General features: G+C 49.9%; 6 protein-coding genes across 6 annotated transcripts; 5 read left to right on the top strand and 1 right to left on the bottom strand.

Moving 5' to 3' along the window:
• Positions 1–568: 568 nt before the first annotated feature.
• rpt4 (proteasome regulatory particle base subunit RPT4) lies at positions 569–2134 on the top strand (the record flags this gene model as incomplete). The annotated part of the gene is made up of 4 exons (XM_057180515.1): positions 569–989; positions 1051–1437; positions 1499–1955; positions 2014–2134. Coding segments are annotated over 4 exons (1386 nt in total), but the record flags the coding sequence as incomplete, so codon positions are not given.
• An 855-nt stretch (positions 2135–2989) lies between these two features.
• Positions 2990–5175, top strand: N7457_009471 (glycoside hydrolase family 47 protein; the record flags this gene model as incomplete). The annotated part of the gene is made up of 3 exons (XM_057180514.1): positions 2990–3449; positions 3511–4155; positions 4211–5175. 3 exons carry the CDS (start codon positions 2990–2992, stop codon positions 5173–5175), a joined length of 2070 nt encoding a protein of 689 aa, XP_057028900.1.
• A 364-nt stretch (positions 5176–5539) lies between these two features.
• N7457_009470 (M20 family metallopeptidase) lies at positions 5540–6814 on the bottom strand (the record flags this gene model as incomplete). Its single annotated transcript, XM_057180513.1, has 1 exon — positions 5540–6814. One exon carries the CDS (start codon positions 6812–6814, stop codon positions 5540–5542), a length of 1275 nt encoding a protein of 424 aa, XP_057028899.1.
• Positions 6815–8358: 1544 nt separating this feature from the next.
• Positions 8359–11714, top strand: N7457_009469 (putative NRPS-like enzyme; the record flags this gene model as incomplete). Its single annotated transcript, XM_057180512.1, has 4 exons — positions 8359–8640; positions 8703–8970; positions 9021–11197; positions 11322–11714. Coding segments are annotated over 4 exons (3120 nt in total), but the record flags the coding sequence as incomplete, so codon positions are not given.
• Positions 11715–12876: 1162 nt separating this feature from the next.
• On the top strand, positions 12877–13071 carry N7457_009468 (uncharacterized protein; the record flags this gene model as incomplete). The annotated part of the gene is made up of 1 exon (XM_057180511.1): positions 12877–13071. The coding sequence occupies one exon, from the start codon at positions 12877–12879 to the stop codon at positions 13069–13071; it is 195 nt and encodes a 64-aa protein (XP_057028897.1).
• Positions 13072–14008: 937 nt separating this feature from the next.
• Positions 14009–15579, top strand: N7457_009467 (uncharacterized protein; the record flags this gene model as incomplete). Its single annotated transcript, XM_057180510.1, has 2 exons — positions 14009–14288; positions 14390–15579. The coding sequence occupies 2 exons, from the start codon at positions 14009–14011 to the stop codon at positions 15577–15579; spliced, it is 1470 nt and encodes a 489-aa protein (XP_057028896.1).
• Between the last annotated feature and the right edge of the window lie 947 nt (positions 15580–16526).

Here is a 16526-nt window from a genome sequence, read left to right as displayed (position 1 = left end):
ATGGAGAAAAGAAAAAACCAAAACCAAAAAAAGGAAAAGCCCACTCCCGGGATTGAACCAGGGACCTCATCATGATCTTGAGAAGTACAAGTGATGCGCGACTACCACTGCGCCAAGCGGGCAATTATACCGCAAAGGCCCTCAAGACCATATGGCCAGCTCTGTAAAAAGAAGCACGAGTCCACCCGAGGCCACTGAGCCAAGTGGTTGGGCGAAACACAGGCAATAGTCGAACCCGGGTGTGGAGAAGCCTAGATGGATGGAGAGGTCTCTAGGGCAAGAGACTGGTGAGATTAATGAAAAGAAGGTATATGTACATGTACAGATACTGAAGGGCGAGTACTATTCTGAGAAGAAGGTAAAGAGATACAGAGGAAGGAGGAAAAGGAAAATTATCACCATTATGTATCTTGGATCCATGGATAGTATTTTTTTTTACATACAGCATAGATCCATCCGTTCAGGCCGTTCATCGCCACCTTGTTCACCCAATATTATTGCCTCAGGCTGATGTTCCCCAATGCATGCCTTAGGCATCATATATGGATGACCAAGATTATGACATAAGGCATCATGTGATCATCTCATCGACGCCGCGCTGGAAGCTGGAAGCTCCCCAGGGCAAGGTGCTGTCGCCCTTTTCAATCACGATATCCATCCATTTCGCATCCACGACCTTACACGACAACCCAAGCATCTACTTGAATTACGATCCTCTATCGGTTCTCATCCCCACTCGTCCACACTCGGTGAATCTGTCGTTCGTCCACCGTCATTCATCATGAGCGACCCGGAGCGCGGCCTGGCGCTCGAGGATTATAAAAAGAGCTTGCTCGAGCTACGAGAATGGGAAGCCAAATTGAAGACCCTTCGATTGGGGATCAAGGATCTTCAAAGAGAGTTTGATGTTTCCGAGGATAACATCAAGGCACTACAAAGTGTTGGTCAGATCATCGGTGAGGTGTTGAAGCAACTGGATGAAGAGCGATGTAAGTATCCGAGCCCCCAGAGATGCGCTTCCATCATGCAGCAAGCTGATCCGGTCTATAGTCATTGTCAAGGCGTCATCGGGTCCCCGATATGTGGTCGGTTGTCGTTCAAAGGTGGATAAGTCCAAGATGAAGCAAGGCACACGTGTGGCCTTGGATATGACAACACTCACTATCATGCGGATGCTGCCTCGCGAAGTTGATCCCATGGTGTACAACATGTCTTTGGAAGATCCAGGGTCGGTCAACTTTGCGGGTATCGGTGGTCTGAACGACCAGATCAGAGAGCTTCGTGAGGTTATCGAACTGCCTCTGAAGAACCCAGAGCTCTTCTTGAGAGTTGGAATTAAGCCTCCGAAGGGTGTGTTGCTTTATGGTCCTCCGGGTACTGGTAAGACACTGCTTGCACGAGCAGTGGCCAGCTCGATGGACACCAATTTCTTGAAGGGTAAGTTTATATTCCTATTACAGTCATTTTTGCAATTGTCTAACTGAGCCACCGTATGTAGTTGTATCCTCCGCTATTGTGGATAAATATATCGGTGAATCCGCTCGACTGATCCGAGAGATGTTCGGATACGCCAAGGAACACGAACCCTGCATTATTTTCATGGACGAAATCGATGCCATCGGTGGACGACGATTCTCAGAGGGAACTTCGGCAGATCGAGAAATTCAGCGTACGCTCATGGAGTTGCTCAACCAGCTCGACGGTTTCGACTACCTAGGAAAGACGAAAATCATCATGGCCACCAACCGACCCGATACACTGGACCCTGCTTTGTTGCGTGCCGGTCGTCTGGACCGCAAGATTGAGATTCCTCTTCCTAATGAGGTGGGCCGTCTGGAGATCCTGAAGATTCACACCGCCGGAGTTCAAAAGGACGGTGATCTTGACTTTGAGAGTGTGGTCAAGATGAGCGATGGTCTTAACGGTGCTGATCTTCGAAACGTGGTTACTGAAGCGTGAGTGATACCTGTATTCCACAAGATACTATGGATTTGTCGACTAACTCTCGAATAGTGGTCTCTTCGCGATCAAGGATTATCGTGACGCTATCAACCAGGATGACTTCAACAAGGCGGTACGGAAGGTGGCAGAGGCGAAGAAGTTGGAGGGCAAGCTTGAATACCAGAAGCTGTAATTGTATCTACCTTGCGGGGTTGGTGATCCACATCTAGTGCACGGTTTAGATCTTTATCTTGAAGCGCTAATGCTATGCATTCAATCTATTCTTCCCCTGGGCTAAGTTCCAATCCGTAGCAGATGAAACATAGGTTTATCAGGTTAATGGGAATTACAAACTATAATTGCCCGACGGAATAACAATCAATATCATGAGATTTGGCGAATCTCCATATAACTATATGCCTGGAGATGTCCACTCTGCGACTAGACATCAGTGTTACGCGAGCAATGAGATCTGATTTGCTACCTAATGCTGGCACTCCACTTCCCCAGCTTCCTTCAATCTGCATTTGCCACGTTCTCGATTGTCGAATGTGCGCATACATTGTCGAAGTTTAGATTGTATGCTTGAAAGACTTGGCTTTTCTCGGCCCTGAAATTGAGGACACGCGGGACAACCTCCGCGCTCCGCATCTCCGCAGATAAATTGTTTACGGACCATCAAACCAGCAAACCCCCAAACCACAACGCTATCTGTGCGCGTGGTTTCCTATCTCACATTCCAGGGCCAAGATTGTCCTTGCGACCGAGATCTACCTATCAGAATCTTGTTATCTCCGGGTTTCGGTAGGTTCCTGGGTATCCTAGACCAACGGGGGCCGGCTGCTCCTAAGAACAAAACTGATTGATCCTTGCATTTGAATAGGAATAACGCTTCTATGAACTTTGAACTGGAATATTGATCGATACTAAACGAAGGCGAATCCTCCGACAGCACCTCGACACCGTCCCCACTCCCATGCGTCGCACTCGATAATCGCAAGACCCGTAGAGAATCACACACAGAGTCAGGGGCTGACTGAAAGAGAAAATGGCATACCAGCCATCGCGCAGCCCCTTTGCACCCGCGCAACAAGACAGCTTTTACGCAAACCCTCGGACAGGGCTCCGCGGATATGGGCTATCAAATCAACCAATCCCCCTGACCAATAAAGTGAACGGTTATTTCGAAAAAGACCGTACACTCCCTTTATACAAAGATAAGCCATTTTTTTCGCCCCGGCGCACTGGTCCTCGAAGAAGATGGGGAGTGTTATTGAAGGTGCTGGGAGCGTGTACAATCTTGTTTGTGTTGTATTATAACTTCTACCTCCCCACATGGTCATGGTCAGGGCTACAGTCGAATGACAAGGGGGTAGAACTTTGGAAATGGGCTCAGACATTGGAAGATGGAAAGTCTTCTGGGGACTTATCTGACTGGACAGCAAGACGAGAGAAAGTGCGGGACGCCTTCATTGTCAGCTGGGAAGGGTATGAAAAGAACGCATGGGGTAGGTCATCTAGTAATCTTTGCAGTGCTTGGATTGCGGCAGGACTGACACTATGATTCAGGTTACGATCAGTATCGCCCAGTCTCAAACGTCAACCAGGAAGACACGAGCGGCGCATTAGGCTGGATGATTGTTGACTCGCTGGACACATTAATGATCATGAATCTGACCTCCAAGGTTCACCGTGCGCGACAATGGATCTCGACCTCGTTGAACTACAATCAGGATCGTGATGTCAATACGTTCGAGACTACTATCCGAATGTTGGGTGGCCTTTTGTCTGCACACTATCTGTCGACTAAATATCCTGATTTGGCGCCTCTCAATGACGATGATGTCGGTGCCGCTGGTGAAGATCTATATATCGAGAAAGCAGCTGATCTCTCGGAGCGACTCCTCGGGGCCTTTGAGTCTCCAAGTGGCATTCCGTGGTCGAACGTCAATCTCAACACATCGGCAGGTGTCGCGGTTCACTTTGACGAGGGAGCTACATCCATCGCTGAAGCTGGATCGATGCAACTTGAATTCAAGTACCTGGCCAAGTTGACTGGTGAAGCAGAATATTGGAAGTTGGTTGAAAAACCGATGCAGCTGGTCGATCTGCAATCGCCGCGGGACGGTCTTGTCCAAACCGCCATCCATCCCGACACTGGTAAATTCATGGGTGACAGCATTACTTTGGGCAATAAGGCAGACTCGTACTATGGTATGTCGATGGAATGCCCGCTCTCATTGATCCCTGGAAGCTGACTTTCCTCCAGAATATCTCATCAAGCAATATCTGCAGACCTCAGAACAGGAGCCCGTCTACAAAGAGATGTGGGACGAGGCATTGAGAGGCATTCGCAAGCACCTCATTGCATTTACCAAGAACTCTCAGCTGATGATCATTGGCGAGCGGCCCCAGGGCCTAGACCAGGAGCTCTCCCCCAGAATGGACCACCTGGTCTGTTTCATGCCCGGAACTATCGCGCTTGGCGCCACTGGTGGCCAACCCTTGTCCCAGGCTCGAAAGTCAGCAGACTGGTCTCAACAGCGCGAGGAGGAGATTCTCATGGCTAGAGAATTGATGAAAACCTGCTGGGCAATGCACCAAACAACAGCCACAGGTCTCGCAGCTGAAATCTCTCATTTCGTCCTCGACTCGCCACCCGTGATGATGGCAGACAAGTACCCAGATCCCATGACGGACCCCAATCGCGCATCCAAGCCCGAGATACTACGTGGCATCTCGCAGCCGCTAGACAGGCAAAGTGATGCCTCCGAACCCTGGCGCAAGGACATCGACATCCGCCGCAACGATCGCCATAACCTGCAACGCCCGGAAACAGTCGAGTCCCTCTTCTATCTTTACCGTATTACCGGCGACGATATGTACCGCCAGTGGGGCTGGGAGCTCTTCAAGTCTTTTGTCAAACACACTTCCGTGACTGAAAAGAAAAGCACCTTGCGCACTTCTCGTCTTCCAACAACCAGCGCGGAACCCGTTTTCCGCATCAAGGGCTTCACATCCCTCGGCAATGCGGATGCAGTCCCTTCGTACAAGCGTGACAATATGGAGAGTTATTGGATGGCTGAGACGCTCAAGTATTTCTACTTGCTGTTCTCTGATCGTGATTTCATCTCGCTGGAGGATCACGTTTTCAATACTGAAGCCCACCCATTCCCGCGGTTCAAGCCTAGTGGGGATCTCAAGACCGGGTGGGAGAGGGCACCTAGGCATTAAACTTGCCCGATGGTCTGCTCTAATGACGGTGGTTTGCTGTGGATTTGATATCCATGCTTTGTTTTCTATGCAGCGCCTTTTCGTTCGCCTTTTGGGGAAACCCAGACTTGTATACCAACCTTTTGTACATGGCTAGTTTTATTTGAAAAATCTACCTGTTTAGATGAACATAGAGAGTTGGCATCATATTTATAATAAAATCTTCTGCGTACGTCCCTTGCTGGATACTTGAACTAATGCATTAACCGAAATTGTATATCGTGTCTAACGAAGGCACATTGAATATAGATGTGCAACAAGAAACATCAAACATCAGACTATCTCACCCTTCTACTCTCTCTCCAACGCAGCCTGAATCAACTTTTTAAAATCCAACCACAGCCTCCTCGATCTCGCGAATGCTAAGGGCCTCATTATCGCCATGAGCGACAAAGATACTACCAGGTCCATACAGGTAACGCTTGACACCAGATCTCACAGCCAGACTGGGCACATCAGTGCCATAGTTGGTAGTGGTAACCTCAAAGCCATCAACATCAACATCCAAATCCTGGGGCGGATAAGACTCATTATGAGAAATGAAATCCAAAACCACCTCGGCATCAGCATCACCAACAACCTCATCAACAGCACGCTGAATGATCTCCCGCGCCTCAGCAGGCGTACCAGCCGCCAATCGCACAGCAACATCCGCCCACGCCTCGGAGGGAACGACGTTAGTCGCGACGCCGGCGCGAATAACACCGATATTCAGCGTCGTCGGCCCGTATTTCGGGGAAGCGGGCAAACCGCCTTCTTCGGCGGGGATATCACCGAGCACATCGAGACGCGACAGTGCAGGCAGGATTGCTGAGACTGCGCTCTTGCCGAGCCATGGGTATCCCGAGTGAGCGGCGCTGCCGTGGGCGAGCACCTTGAAGCCGAGCATGCCCTTGTGGCCAGCGACGAGGGCTGCCTCGGTGGGCTCGCCGAAGATGATGGTGTTGAAGGCGCTTTGGTCGTTGAGGGCTGAGCCGGAGAAGACTTTCATGCCGTCGCCGCCGATTTCCTCGCCGACTACGAAAAGGAGGCCGAGCTTGGCGTCGGGTTGCTCGTCTAGCGTTTCGAGGGTTGCGAAGATCTGCGCTGCCACGCTGCCTTTAGCGTCGACGGAGCCGCGGCCACCGAGGATGAGGTTCTCTCGGTCAATGGAGGTGGAGTCGTCGGCTTGGGCCTGGTGCACGGAGTATGGGATGAAGGGCGGGACGGTGTCGATGTGGCTGGTGAGGAGGATGGAGGGAGGTTGTGTGTGTGATTTCGGATAGGCGTAGATGTTGTATCGGGGCTTGGTAGGTTTCTGGCCCTTCACTGGGGGTACCTCCTGCTTTACCACGGTGAAGTTCCGGGCCTCCAGGTATTGTGCGACGAAGAGGCCGACATTGTGCTCGTTACCGGAGATTGACTCGATTTCGACCAGATCTCGGTGCAGTGATAGTAGAGGTGACTTGCTGATTACATTGTTCAAGTCTGCTTGGCTGTAGCTGGGCTGAGAGGGCGAAGATACCACATTCAGGATCTGTTGCTGTTGAGGTGCGGGGTGCGGAGAAGCCTGGACACCGGCGATAATGGCCACGGCCGCAACGTATGAGGAGAACTTCATTGGAGGATTGTGATTCAAACTTATTCCAATGGAGATGAAGTTCTGTGTCCAAGTAAATTGGACAACCTCGGCACTTGGAAAGTGGAAGTGCTTCTGTTGAACTTTGCAAGTTGGAGTCCGAGGTCGGAATCGCCCGATAGTATAAGGTCACGTGGGTTGGAGATGGTTACGTTTTCAAGGCGCCCATTATTAATAAGAGTTGGATGGGATCTCACGATTGGATATAGCCAGGATAGCTGTAGAGAATGGCTTAAATCGGATTGGATATAGCCCACACAGGTTTGTGTGATGTGGATACTGCTTTTATTGCGTGATCGAGCTAATTGCCCCATTTGGCGCATATCAAACTTAGGTACGGAGTATACTAAATGGTCTACAGGCAACGAGCGGTCATGATCCCATATACATCTAGCAAATCTGGTACCTGGGTTTCATGAACTACAGCAACATCTAAACTAGTCCCCAACAAGAATTGGTCTAGCGTCATACTTAGAGTTGAAGCGGTGGACATGGTTTCATAGCTGATTATTGCAACAAGATACCTAGGTACTAGGAGCCAGGTGCATGCAAAATGGCTGATATATATTATATAGGTACATAACATGGATACTTCCTGGTTATATGGATTGCATTTAGGTACCCACGTATATGTAGCTCGTAAACAAGAAGGTCGACATGCTACCCCGGGATTGGTTTATGCGGCTACAAAGTACAATCACATCCTAGCCCATGCCCCTAAACATGAACAGCCTATTATATTAGCACTGTGAGTCTCCAGGGCTAACATATAAGCCACATGTACTTCGTACAATGAAACATGGAATGCTAGTATATTTACTCCGTTCTCCGTACGCAGTGTACGTGTGGAGTATACAGATCGGTTATGCACAGTCATAGAAACGATTACAGCCATGGTCCTTGGCAAAGAGAAAAACATGCTGACGGTATTGAATACTCAGGGCACACAGATGGGCTATCACACAGCTAAGCATGAAATCATATTCATATCCCTGCTGGCTCCATAGCGCGGCACTAATATCTGGAACACGTAGACTAAAGCCCTAGTTGTGAAGCCAAAGCCAAAGCCAAGCACAAGTTCGAAACTAATGCTCAGCCCCATATCTTGAGTTTCCCGATGCGGGGTAAAACATGTCCTTTGCTGTATAAGGTACGCAATACGGGAGGATCTACACGTTGGTGCCGTTTATGGAATCTTATGTTTAACAATCCGAGAGAAGTCTTGCATCTGAGAGACAAGGCAGAATCTTACACTCAGAAGATAAAAATGACCAAATGACGTCAAGTAGTTGATGGCAAAGCTCTTTCCAATTACCTGGGTGTTAGATTGTAAGAATTATATTAATAGTGCGTTGATAATCGTTCCCCTCTTGATGGTACCGAACAGATCCCCTTCTAGAAGGAGGGTAGGAGGGGCCCGGGCTAATGAACGCTCTATAAGTACCTCTATGGATTCCGGCCGGAGATAATTAGTTCTCATCACACTCGTTTGATTGTCCCAATAGCTTGCATTACATTATACGCAGACTATGGAGCCACACTTGAAAAGACTGTTGGCGCCAACAGTCGATGAGTCTGCCGAGAAGAATCCCCTCCAACGCTTTGCTGTGATTCCTCGGGGATCAGAAGTGAGCAATGGTTTCCGAGAACTTTCGATCAAAGACCTAGCGCAGGCTGTGAACTACATGTGCTGGTGGATTGAAGACACCATCGGACCAGCACAGTGCCCGGAAACGTTGGCTTATATGGGGGCTAATGATGCGCGCTATTTCATATTTATGCTTGCTTGCCAGAAGACTGGATATCAGGTAGGAAAGGAAATCTTTGGAACCGAAACTATGATACTTGGCTCAATTCCAATCCTCAATAGGCTTTTCTACCTTCTACGAGAAACTCGAACGACACTTATGTTCATCTGCTGGAAGCTACACACTGCACCAAGTTCTTTTTCAGCGAGGAACATCGGAGACAAACCTTGGAGATCCAGGGACTTATCCCAGCCCTGGGTATCTTCCTGATTCCGACCATTGAGATAATTTTCGATGATGAGAGGGGTTTGTGCCATTATCCGTACTCCAAGTCTTATACTGATGCTGAGAACGACACGGTGTGTATCATCCATAGCTCTGGAACGACAGGTAAGACTTATGATAGTGACTCTGTGAGACCACGCTGATTCCTGCCGTAGGCATGCCAAAGCCAGTGTACCTTACCAACGGCTTTTTCATGACCCTTGAGGCTAGTGCTCATCTTCCAAAACCAGAAGGTCGTCGACTATCTCTATTCGCCCATCTGGGCCAAGAGGACCTGATGCTAACCACAACGCCTTGCTTCCATTTATTGGGACTCGTATCTTTTGTCTTCTCAGTGTGGCTCAAGATGCCTATCCTGATCCGCCCAGAGAAACCTCTTTCTGTCAGCCATATGGTAGAGCTTCTGCGTGCTGCCCGGCCAACAGCTGCAATCTGTCCACCCTCGCTTCTGCAAGATATGTGCCACTCTGATGATGCACTAGAAACTCTGAAGGCACTCAAGGAGGTCTATTTCGGCGGTGCATCTCTTTCGCTAGAGACCGGAGAGCAACTACGCAAGTACACCAAGATCATACCGTTGCTTGGGGCCACTGAAATCGGTTGGCTCCCATCATTGCTACCGGAAGACCCAGCCCACTGGAGCTACTTTGATTGGAGTGATCCATTCGGCATGGAGATGCGAGATCTCGGCGACGGCGTGTTTGAAATGGTGATTCCTCGCGATGAACATGCCCGCGACTTCAAGGGTATTTTCCACACATACCCTGACCTTAGTGAGTATTCAACGAAAGATCTCTACACCCAACACCCAGAGCACCCATATCTATGGAAGTACTATGGACGCCAGGACGACATAACGGTACTAAGCAATGGCGAGAAATTCAATCCTGTCGGTATGGAGAACATCATTGAAGGACACCCTTTGGTTGGCAAAGCGGTGGTCGTCGGCCAGTCCCGCTTCCAGGCTGCGCTGCTCGTCGAGCGAAGCACTGCAGCGCAGGAGATGGACGCAAAAGATTTCATTGAGAAGATTTGGCCGACTGTGCAAGTGGCCAACCAGTCCATCGCTGCTCATGGGCGGGTGATGAAGAACATGATTGGATTCTCGGTCAAGTCGAAGCCTTTCAAGAGAACCCCGAAAGGCACTGTGCAACGCCGTCCCGTTCTTCGAGACTACGAGAAAGAGATTGATGCAATCTATGCCAAGGAGCTCGAGGATGACTTGGACTACTGTCTGCCGGAGACCTTGGACTACGACAGTGTCAAAGAGTATATTCGCCAAGTTATTGCCCATGTTTTGGGAACGCCTGATGTTGCAAATACGCAAGACTTGTACACTACCGGTCTTGATTCTCTGATGACCATCCAGGTCTCTCGAGTGCTGCAAAAAAGCATCCAGCTGCGAAGGTCGGAGTTAGAACCTGGAACCATTAATCCGCAGACGATCTACGGCAATCCAACGATTGACCGCTTGTCTCAAGTTGTGATGAATACCCTAGATGGGACAGCCCAAGCTGGGATCCCGCGGGCAGAGAAGATCCAGAATCTGGTAGAAAAATATACGTCCGATCTTCCAACGCGGGCAATCTGCCCCCAAACGGGATCGGAATCGCCCTCGACTGTGATATTGACTGGCTCAACTGGCTCATTGGGAACCTATCTACTGCATTCGCTATTGACTAGCGAGTCAGTCACTAAAGTTTACTGCCTCAACCGCTCGGAAGCTCAATTCCGGCAGAAGAAGGGCTTTGAAACTAAAGGATTGCAGATTGATGCAAACGATTGGAAAAACAAGGTCGAATTTCTTCAAGCCTCATTCGGAGAAATACGATTCGGCTTGAACGAGTCCAAGTATCAAGAACTCCTTGGCTCAGTCGACACCATCATCCACAATGCCTGGAAAGTCGACTTCAACCATTCCGTCGATTCCTTCGAGGATACTCACATTCAGGGTGTGCGGCGCTTTGTTGATTTCAGCTTGGCCAGTCACCACAATGCCCATCTTCATTTCATCTCCTCAGTTAGTACGGTAGGTGGCTGGACCCCGGAAATGGGAGCTTCGATTCCAGAAATCCCAATGGAAGATAGTGCAGCTGTTTTGCAGCAAGGCTACGGTGAATCCAAGCACATCGCGGAACGTATCTGTATCGAAGCCACCCGACAATCTCAGATCCCTACGACGGTGTATCGGGTCGGACAGATCGCAGGACCGACCCATACGAGCGGTCAATGGAGCCGCCACGAATGGTTGCCAACGATCATCGCGACATCGAAAGCGATGAGTAAAATTCCCGACCGACTGGGGTCGGCCGCGGTTGATTGGGTGCCAGTGGTAAGATGCCCCCGAATACGAACCTGACTTGTTCACCAGCTCTAAAAGCCGAGTATCCGAGAGAGGGAAAAAAATTCTGAAGACCCCACGCTGATCACTTGCTGATTTGATCTACTTTACTTAGGACACTCTATCCAAAATCATAGTGGAGATTGTAAACACACGTCATAAGAGCTCGTCTGAAGCAGCGTGGGCCGTGTTCCATCTCACAAATCCGGAATTGATACCGTGGTCGTCGTTGATCCCAGCTATCCAGAGTCGGTATGCGGTTGAGCCAATTGATTTCTCTGCGTGGATTGCCGAGCTGGAGAGTATCCCCAACCCCAACGGTGCGGATATTGCTTCCAAGCCTGCACTTAAGCTGTTAGCTTTCTATCGTGGGCTGCAGGACGAGAACAATGCATTGTCCGTGGCGCTGGATGTCCAGCGGGCAAAACAAGCGAGTGTCAGCATGAGGGAGCTGAAGCCGATCTCTATCTCGCTGATGCGAAACTGGCTGCAGCAATGGGAGTTTTGATGGGGCGGTATGTTGTATACATTATCTCCAAGAATAGATCTATCTATAACAATGTATCCGAGACTTCCTATACATATTGCCATGTGGTGTTCCAAGTTTTTGTTTATGACATAGCTGCCCGCGTAACCGGACAGCCTTCCTAATTAGGCGATTACCTCAGAAGCCCACACGATTAGGTTTTTTTGCTTCTTCCTAGCCGAGGGCGTGTGATTGGCTACCCAGGATAGCCCACACCTAGGCCATGCCGTTTTGGGCCGCAGCACGGTCTTTTCGGTGCTAGTGACCTGCAGGGATCTTTCTAGTGACAGATGGCACCGGAGATCTCCAGGGGGAAGGGAAAATTCAACAAGAACGCGATATATCACAATTAACAACCAGCCCAAGGATTCAAGGGCAAAAAAAAGACAGAAAAAAATCAGGTGAGGAAAAAAAGGTGACTTGTTCGCTGAAAAATTCTCCTACCCGAGAACCAATCCCGGTTCCTGCGCCAAGGCTCAACGCCTCACGCCTCCCAAGGCACACCCGGCGGGGAGAGGCGCTACCTCTCGCCTCGCCTCAGGCAACTCAGCACGTAAACTCTCCAATCATCAGGGACCGTGGAATGTTCCTCGACTCCCCGAGCGCGTTGGGAGTTTGGTTTAGGCCATGTGGACGGGACGTCTGGAGAATGGAGGAAGAGCTGTCTCTATTCCTTTGCTCGCGGAATGTACCTCTCTCGGGCATGTACCTGAGCATTCCGACCTTTATCATGATTGGATGGTCATCTTTCTCACTCTTTGCTCCGTACAGTATCACTGCCTAAGCACCTAATGGTCGTGCTTGGATGCCTGTTGCAGCCCAGGTTCAATTCGGAGTTCGCACAGATACACTCGTAGGACGGGCACCAGATAGTATTATACCTGGCTCGTACTGCCCTCTGGAGAGGATTCTGAACTGGTAACTGCCCGTGCGACCTGCTCGTCATACTCGGACAAAGTTCTTACGTCTACGGGACGGGACCTTGTCCGCAGTTGCTCAGCATCGTCGGAGCTCTGACACCAACGGGTGGATGCACCAGCCCGTGTAGAGAATGGGGATGGGTACCCCCTAGGTGGTCCGTTTGGGCCGAATGAGGATGACCGAGTCGACAGAGAATGAGCACCTAGGTACATAGGTAACAAACATGGATACATACCTCCCAGAAGATGATAAGAATGATGGCCCAGGACCGGATGTATCCAACCTGTTCCCCCCACCTGCAAAGCGAATCAGCACCGGGCAACTGGGTCGCAATGGCATCATAATGGTTCCCATCGCCAATCGATTTCAGTCTAGATGCCGCCGATCGCACACCGGACTGGAGAAGATACCTAATTGAGGACAGGGTCCTGGAGTGATTGGCAATCGGCAGGCATATTGGGCTACACAACAGACCTGTGTAGCCGTTTGAAAAACAATCGAATTGGAATCGTACGATGAATCGATTACAGAGACTAGTGTCTGCTTGCATAGAGCAGAGACGTGAAGGAACACAAATCAAAAAGCACCAAAATGATATAAAAAAAAAAAGAAAAGAAAAGAAAATACAAAATAACACTCATTCGAGCCCTTCCAGACTCCCTCCTCCCATGGTTCAACTGATGTCAACCACCGGAACTGAGCGGAGTAAGTTTTTGGCCCGACGATCGGCGAGTTTAGTCCGTTGGCCTTAGTCACTTCTTCTTTTTTTGGCCAAAGGGCATCTCCACTAAACCGTTGTGGCAGTCTAGAGCCGTCTTTCATTCTTTACCTCGCTACCCCTCCTACACCTCTTACCTCGATTATATCAAAGAAAAAAAAAAAAGAAAAGAAACGTCTCGTACAACCCAGGATCTCCCTGTTCGTTTCAGTCCGTTTGCCGATTGTAAGAAAAAAAAACACCCCGCGAAGTCCTTCCTGCCCAGCCAGCTGGTCTAGTTAACTTGTTTGGGCCACGTCGCTTGGTGGGATTTGCATTTTGTTTTTCGGTTTCTGTGGTGTATTTTTGGAGTGTTTCCTCCCACGAGAATCATTCGATTGCATCGGTTTCCTGGAGGTTCATCGGATGCTAACTGGCCCTAAACTCCAGTTCCCGCGTTTCCCGGACTCTTGACTGCTCTTTCTCATCACACCGCCACGTCTTTTCCCGCCCAAAGGCACGGAGGATGACTTGTTCGAACTGAGCGTTGTTCTCTCTTTTTTTTCTGGTCACTCCTCACCTCCGATGCTGATCGGCAACCCTCCCCACCTATATACCAGCCACCCCGACGTCCTTCAGCGGCGCTCTCTTCCTGAGAATGTACAAATTGTCTCAGATAATCGACGCGACACGAGAAAGTCTCGACGCGGATTCATCTCTACGCCCGCCGCAATCACCACTGACTATTAATACCTCTGCGCCGGCTTCACCTGCCATTTCTTTGTTCTCTGTGGCCGGCCACAACCGGGTCTCCAGTTCTGTCTCGTCCCTCGTCTCTGCGGGTCTGGGCAATTCTATGGACAGTCCTAGTCGGACTCAGTTGACCGGAGTTAAGGAAGAAGAGTGCATACGCGACTCATTGGAAGATCAATATTTTAGTATGTCCCCAACCTAACGCCACCGCAAAGAAAGAAAGTATAGAAAAAAAAAAGATATACTTTCTTTCCTACTGTCACAGTTGCTAACCCTAATCTTTTAGAGCACTTTGATTACGGAGTGTCTGCGGAAGAGTCATATTTCCCTCCCGTCAACAACTCAGATAACTACGACTTGAGTGATACTGGCATGGAGACAGCACCATCCCCAAAGAAGAGACGCTCAGATAGTTCTTCTATGAAAGGCGTCTCGCGCATCAACTCTCACATCTCGACCATGTCGGCCCGATGGAAGACAAAACGATCTTCTGGTGGCTCTGAAGGCGAAATGTTCCCGGATGATCTGCGCTCGCGCGCAAACTCAGCCGCCTCTGCGTTGGCAAGCCCTATCGCTAGTTCCATGAGTCGAGTTGACTCCATTCCGCCTTCCCCTGCGCGCACCATTTTCGAGGAACGTGCTAGCGAGTCCGGTGTGCGCCCAATCGATATCACTCGGGCGAACAGCCTTAGCCAAGATGACAACGATGCGCCGCAGGCGACAACTCCTCTTTTGCCACCTTTTATGGGAGACGATTCAAACAGTACCACAGCGACCCGCGTCCAGTCACCACTGCAGTCCCCCTCAGTCGCAGATGCGAGCGAACAAACCACCTGCAACTACAACATGATTTCGGACCCGCGATTCGTTGGAATGCTTCCTTCTCCACCACTCTCATCCAAGCCCTCCGTGGCCTCCTTCAACCGGCCGCGAGCTAGCACTGTGCGCACGGTCTCAGGTGACGCAACACCTTTCGTCCTATCCGATCCCAACGATGAATGGGCCAACAAACTCGGCCACGCCAACTTCAACATCACGCCAGAGCCATACGTCCCTGTGGTTTGCGACATTGGCAATTTCCAACAGGTGCGTGCGGATTGGAATATCGCGCGGTGCAACTTCGCCAGGCATCTTGTGCGCACGGGCGAGCACTACGGCGTCACCTCGAACATCTACAAGCTCACAATTGAGAAATGGGAGTCCATCAACCGCGAATGGGCCGCCCAGCACGAGACCATGCTTAGCCAACTCGGTGCTCTCGACGGTGTCGCGCTCACCCTCACACAATCTAATATCCACCCTTGCCAACAAGTCCGCATTCCCCGTCTGCATGACGACAAGTTCCCCGAGCTGGGGGATGAGGAAATTGTTGGTCCAATGAGTGTTGCGCCATCTATTGGGATTGCAGGTCCCTGCCGCTCTGAGAAGAAGAGGAGTTTCTTCCGCTTTCTCCAGGACTTGGTCTCCCGGACCTAGCCTTGAGTCTTGTGTTGGGCTCTCATCCTTCTTCTTTTTCACTTTTCTATTTCCTCCATCTTTTTGTTTCCAGCGACCCACAGCGATAATGACGATAGATTATTCCCCGCGCGCGTTTGACTTCACATCTCGCCCGCACCGCCACGATTAATGTCTTTCTTTCATCTTTTTGTTTTTGAATTGAGCTTCTTTTTTTATAACGACTCTTTACGACTTCCGATTCGGATCAGCGACTACTGTTCTCGTCCCGAATCATGCCTTTCCTTCGTCCTCACCCATGAGTCTTGTTTTGTTCGAGTTATCTTGTTCTTCTTTTTTTTGGTCCTGTCTCGTTTCCCATCCCCACAGACATGCAAGCTCCCCAACAAAAAGAACGAAGAAGATCATCTCCCACTGGGTACACACCCCTCCTTTTCCTTGTCTTGTTACATTATACCCCCCATACACCAAACCGTTGTACCCCATAGACTCCAATCCTATCCTCCCCCACGTGCCTACTCAGGGCTAACAAACCAAAGCATCACAAGCAAAACAAGTACTATACCATGTCTCAATATGTATATATAACCCAGCTCTGTTTTTTCCCCCGCGATTGTCGTGGAAATCTCGAGCCTCTTGTGCAAAATACACATATCGTCATTGATACCCCCATATACAATACCTAAATATAGACCCAATACATCCCCTCATACTGAAACACCTTAGCATATACAAAGCACATGTAGGGATGACGCGGTGCATAATGGAATCCACAGCACGTGGTCGGTATAAAGCGAATGAGTCACATGAACAATCGGTGTGGGTGACTGGTGGGTACGGCCACGTTGTGAGGCTACCGCCATTTGCAACCTGCATGATGTATGGGCTTGTATTAGCCCACCGGATCCGGGTATGGGATTGGCCGGGCATAAAGTGTTCAGCTCGGAATTGGGGGTTTGGAATATGAG

The sequence above is a fragment of the Penicillium paradoxum genome (genome assembly GCF_028828445.1).
Source record: "Penicillium paradoxum strain IBT 22861 chromosome Unknown utg000007l_segment0_segment0, whole genome shotgun sequence".
NCBI classification, from domain to species: domain Eukaryota; kingdom Fungi; phylum Ascomycota; class Eurotiomycetes; order Eurotiales; family Aspergillaceae; genus Penicillium; species Penicillium paradoxum.
The sequence above is the reverse complement of the archived record's forward strand: the minus strand, read 5'-3'. Positions and strand labels throughout refer to the sequence as shown.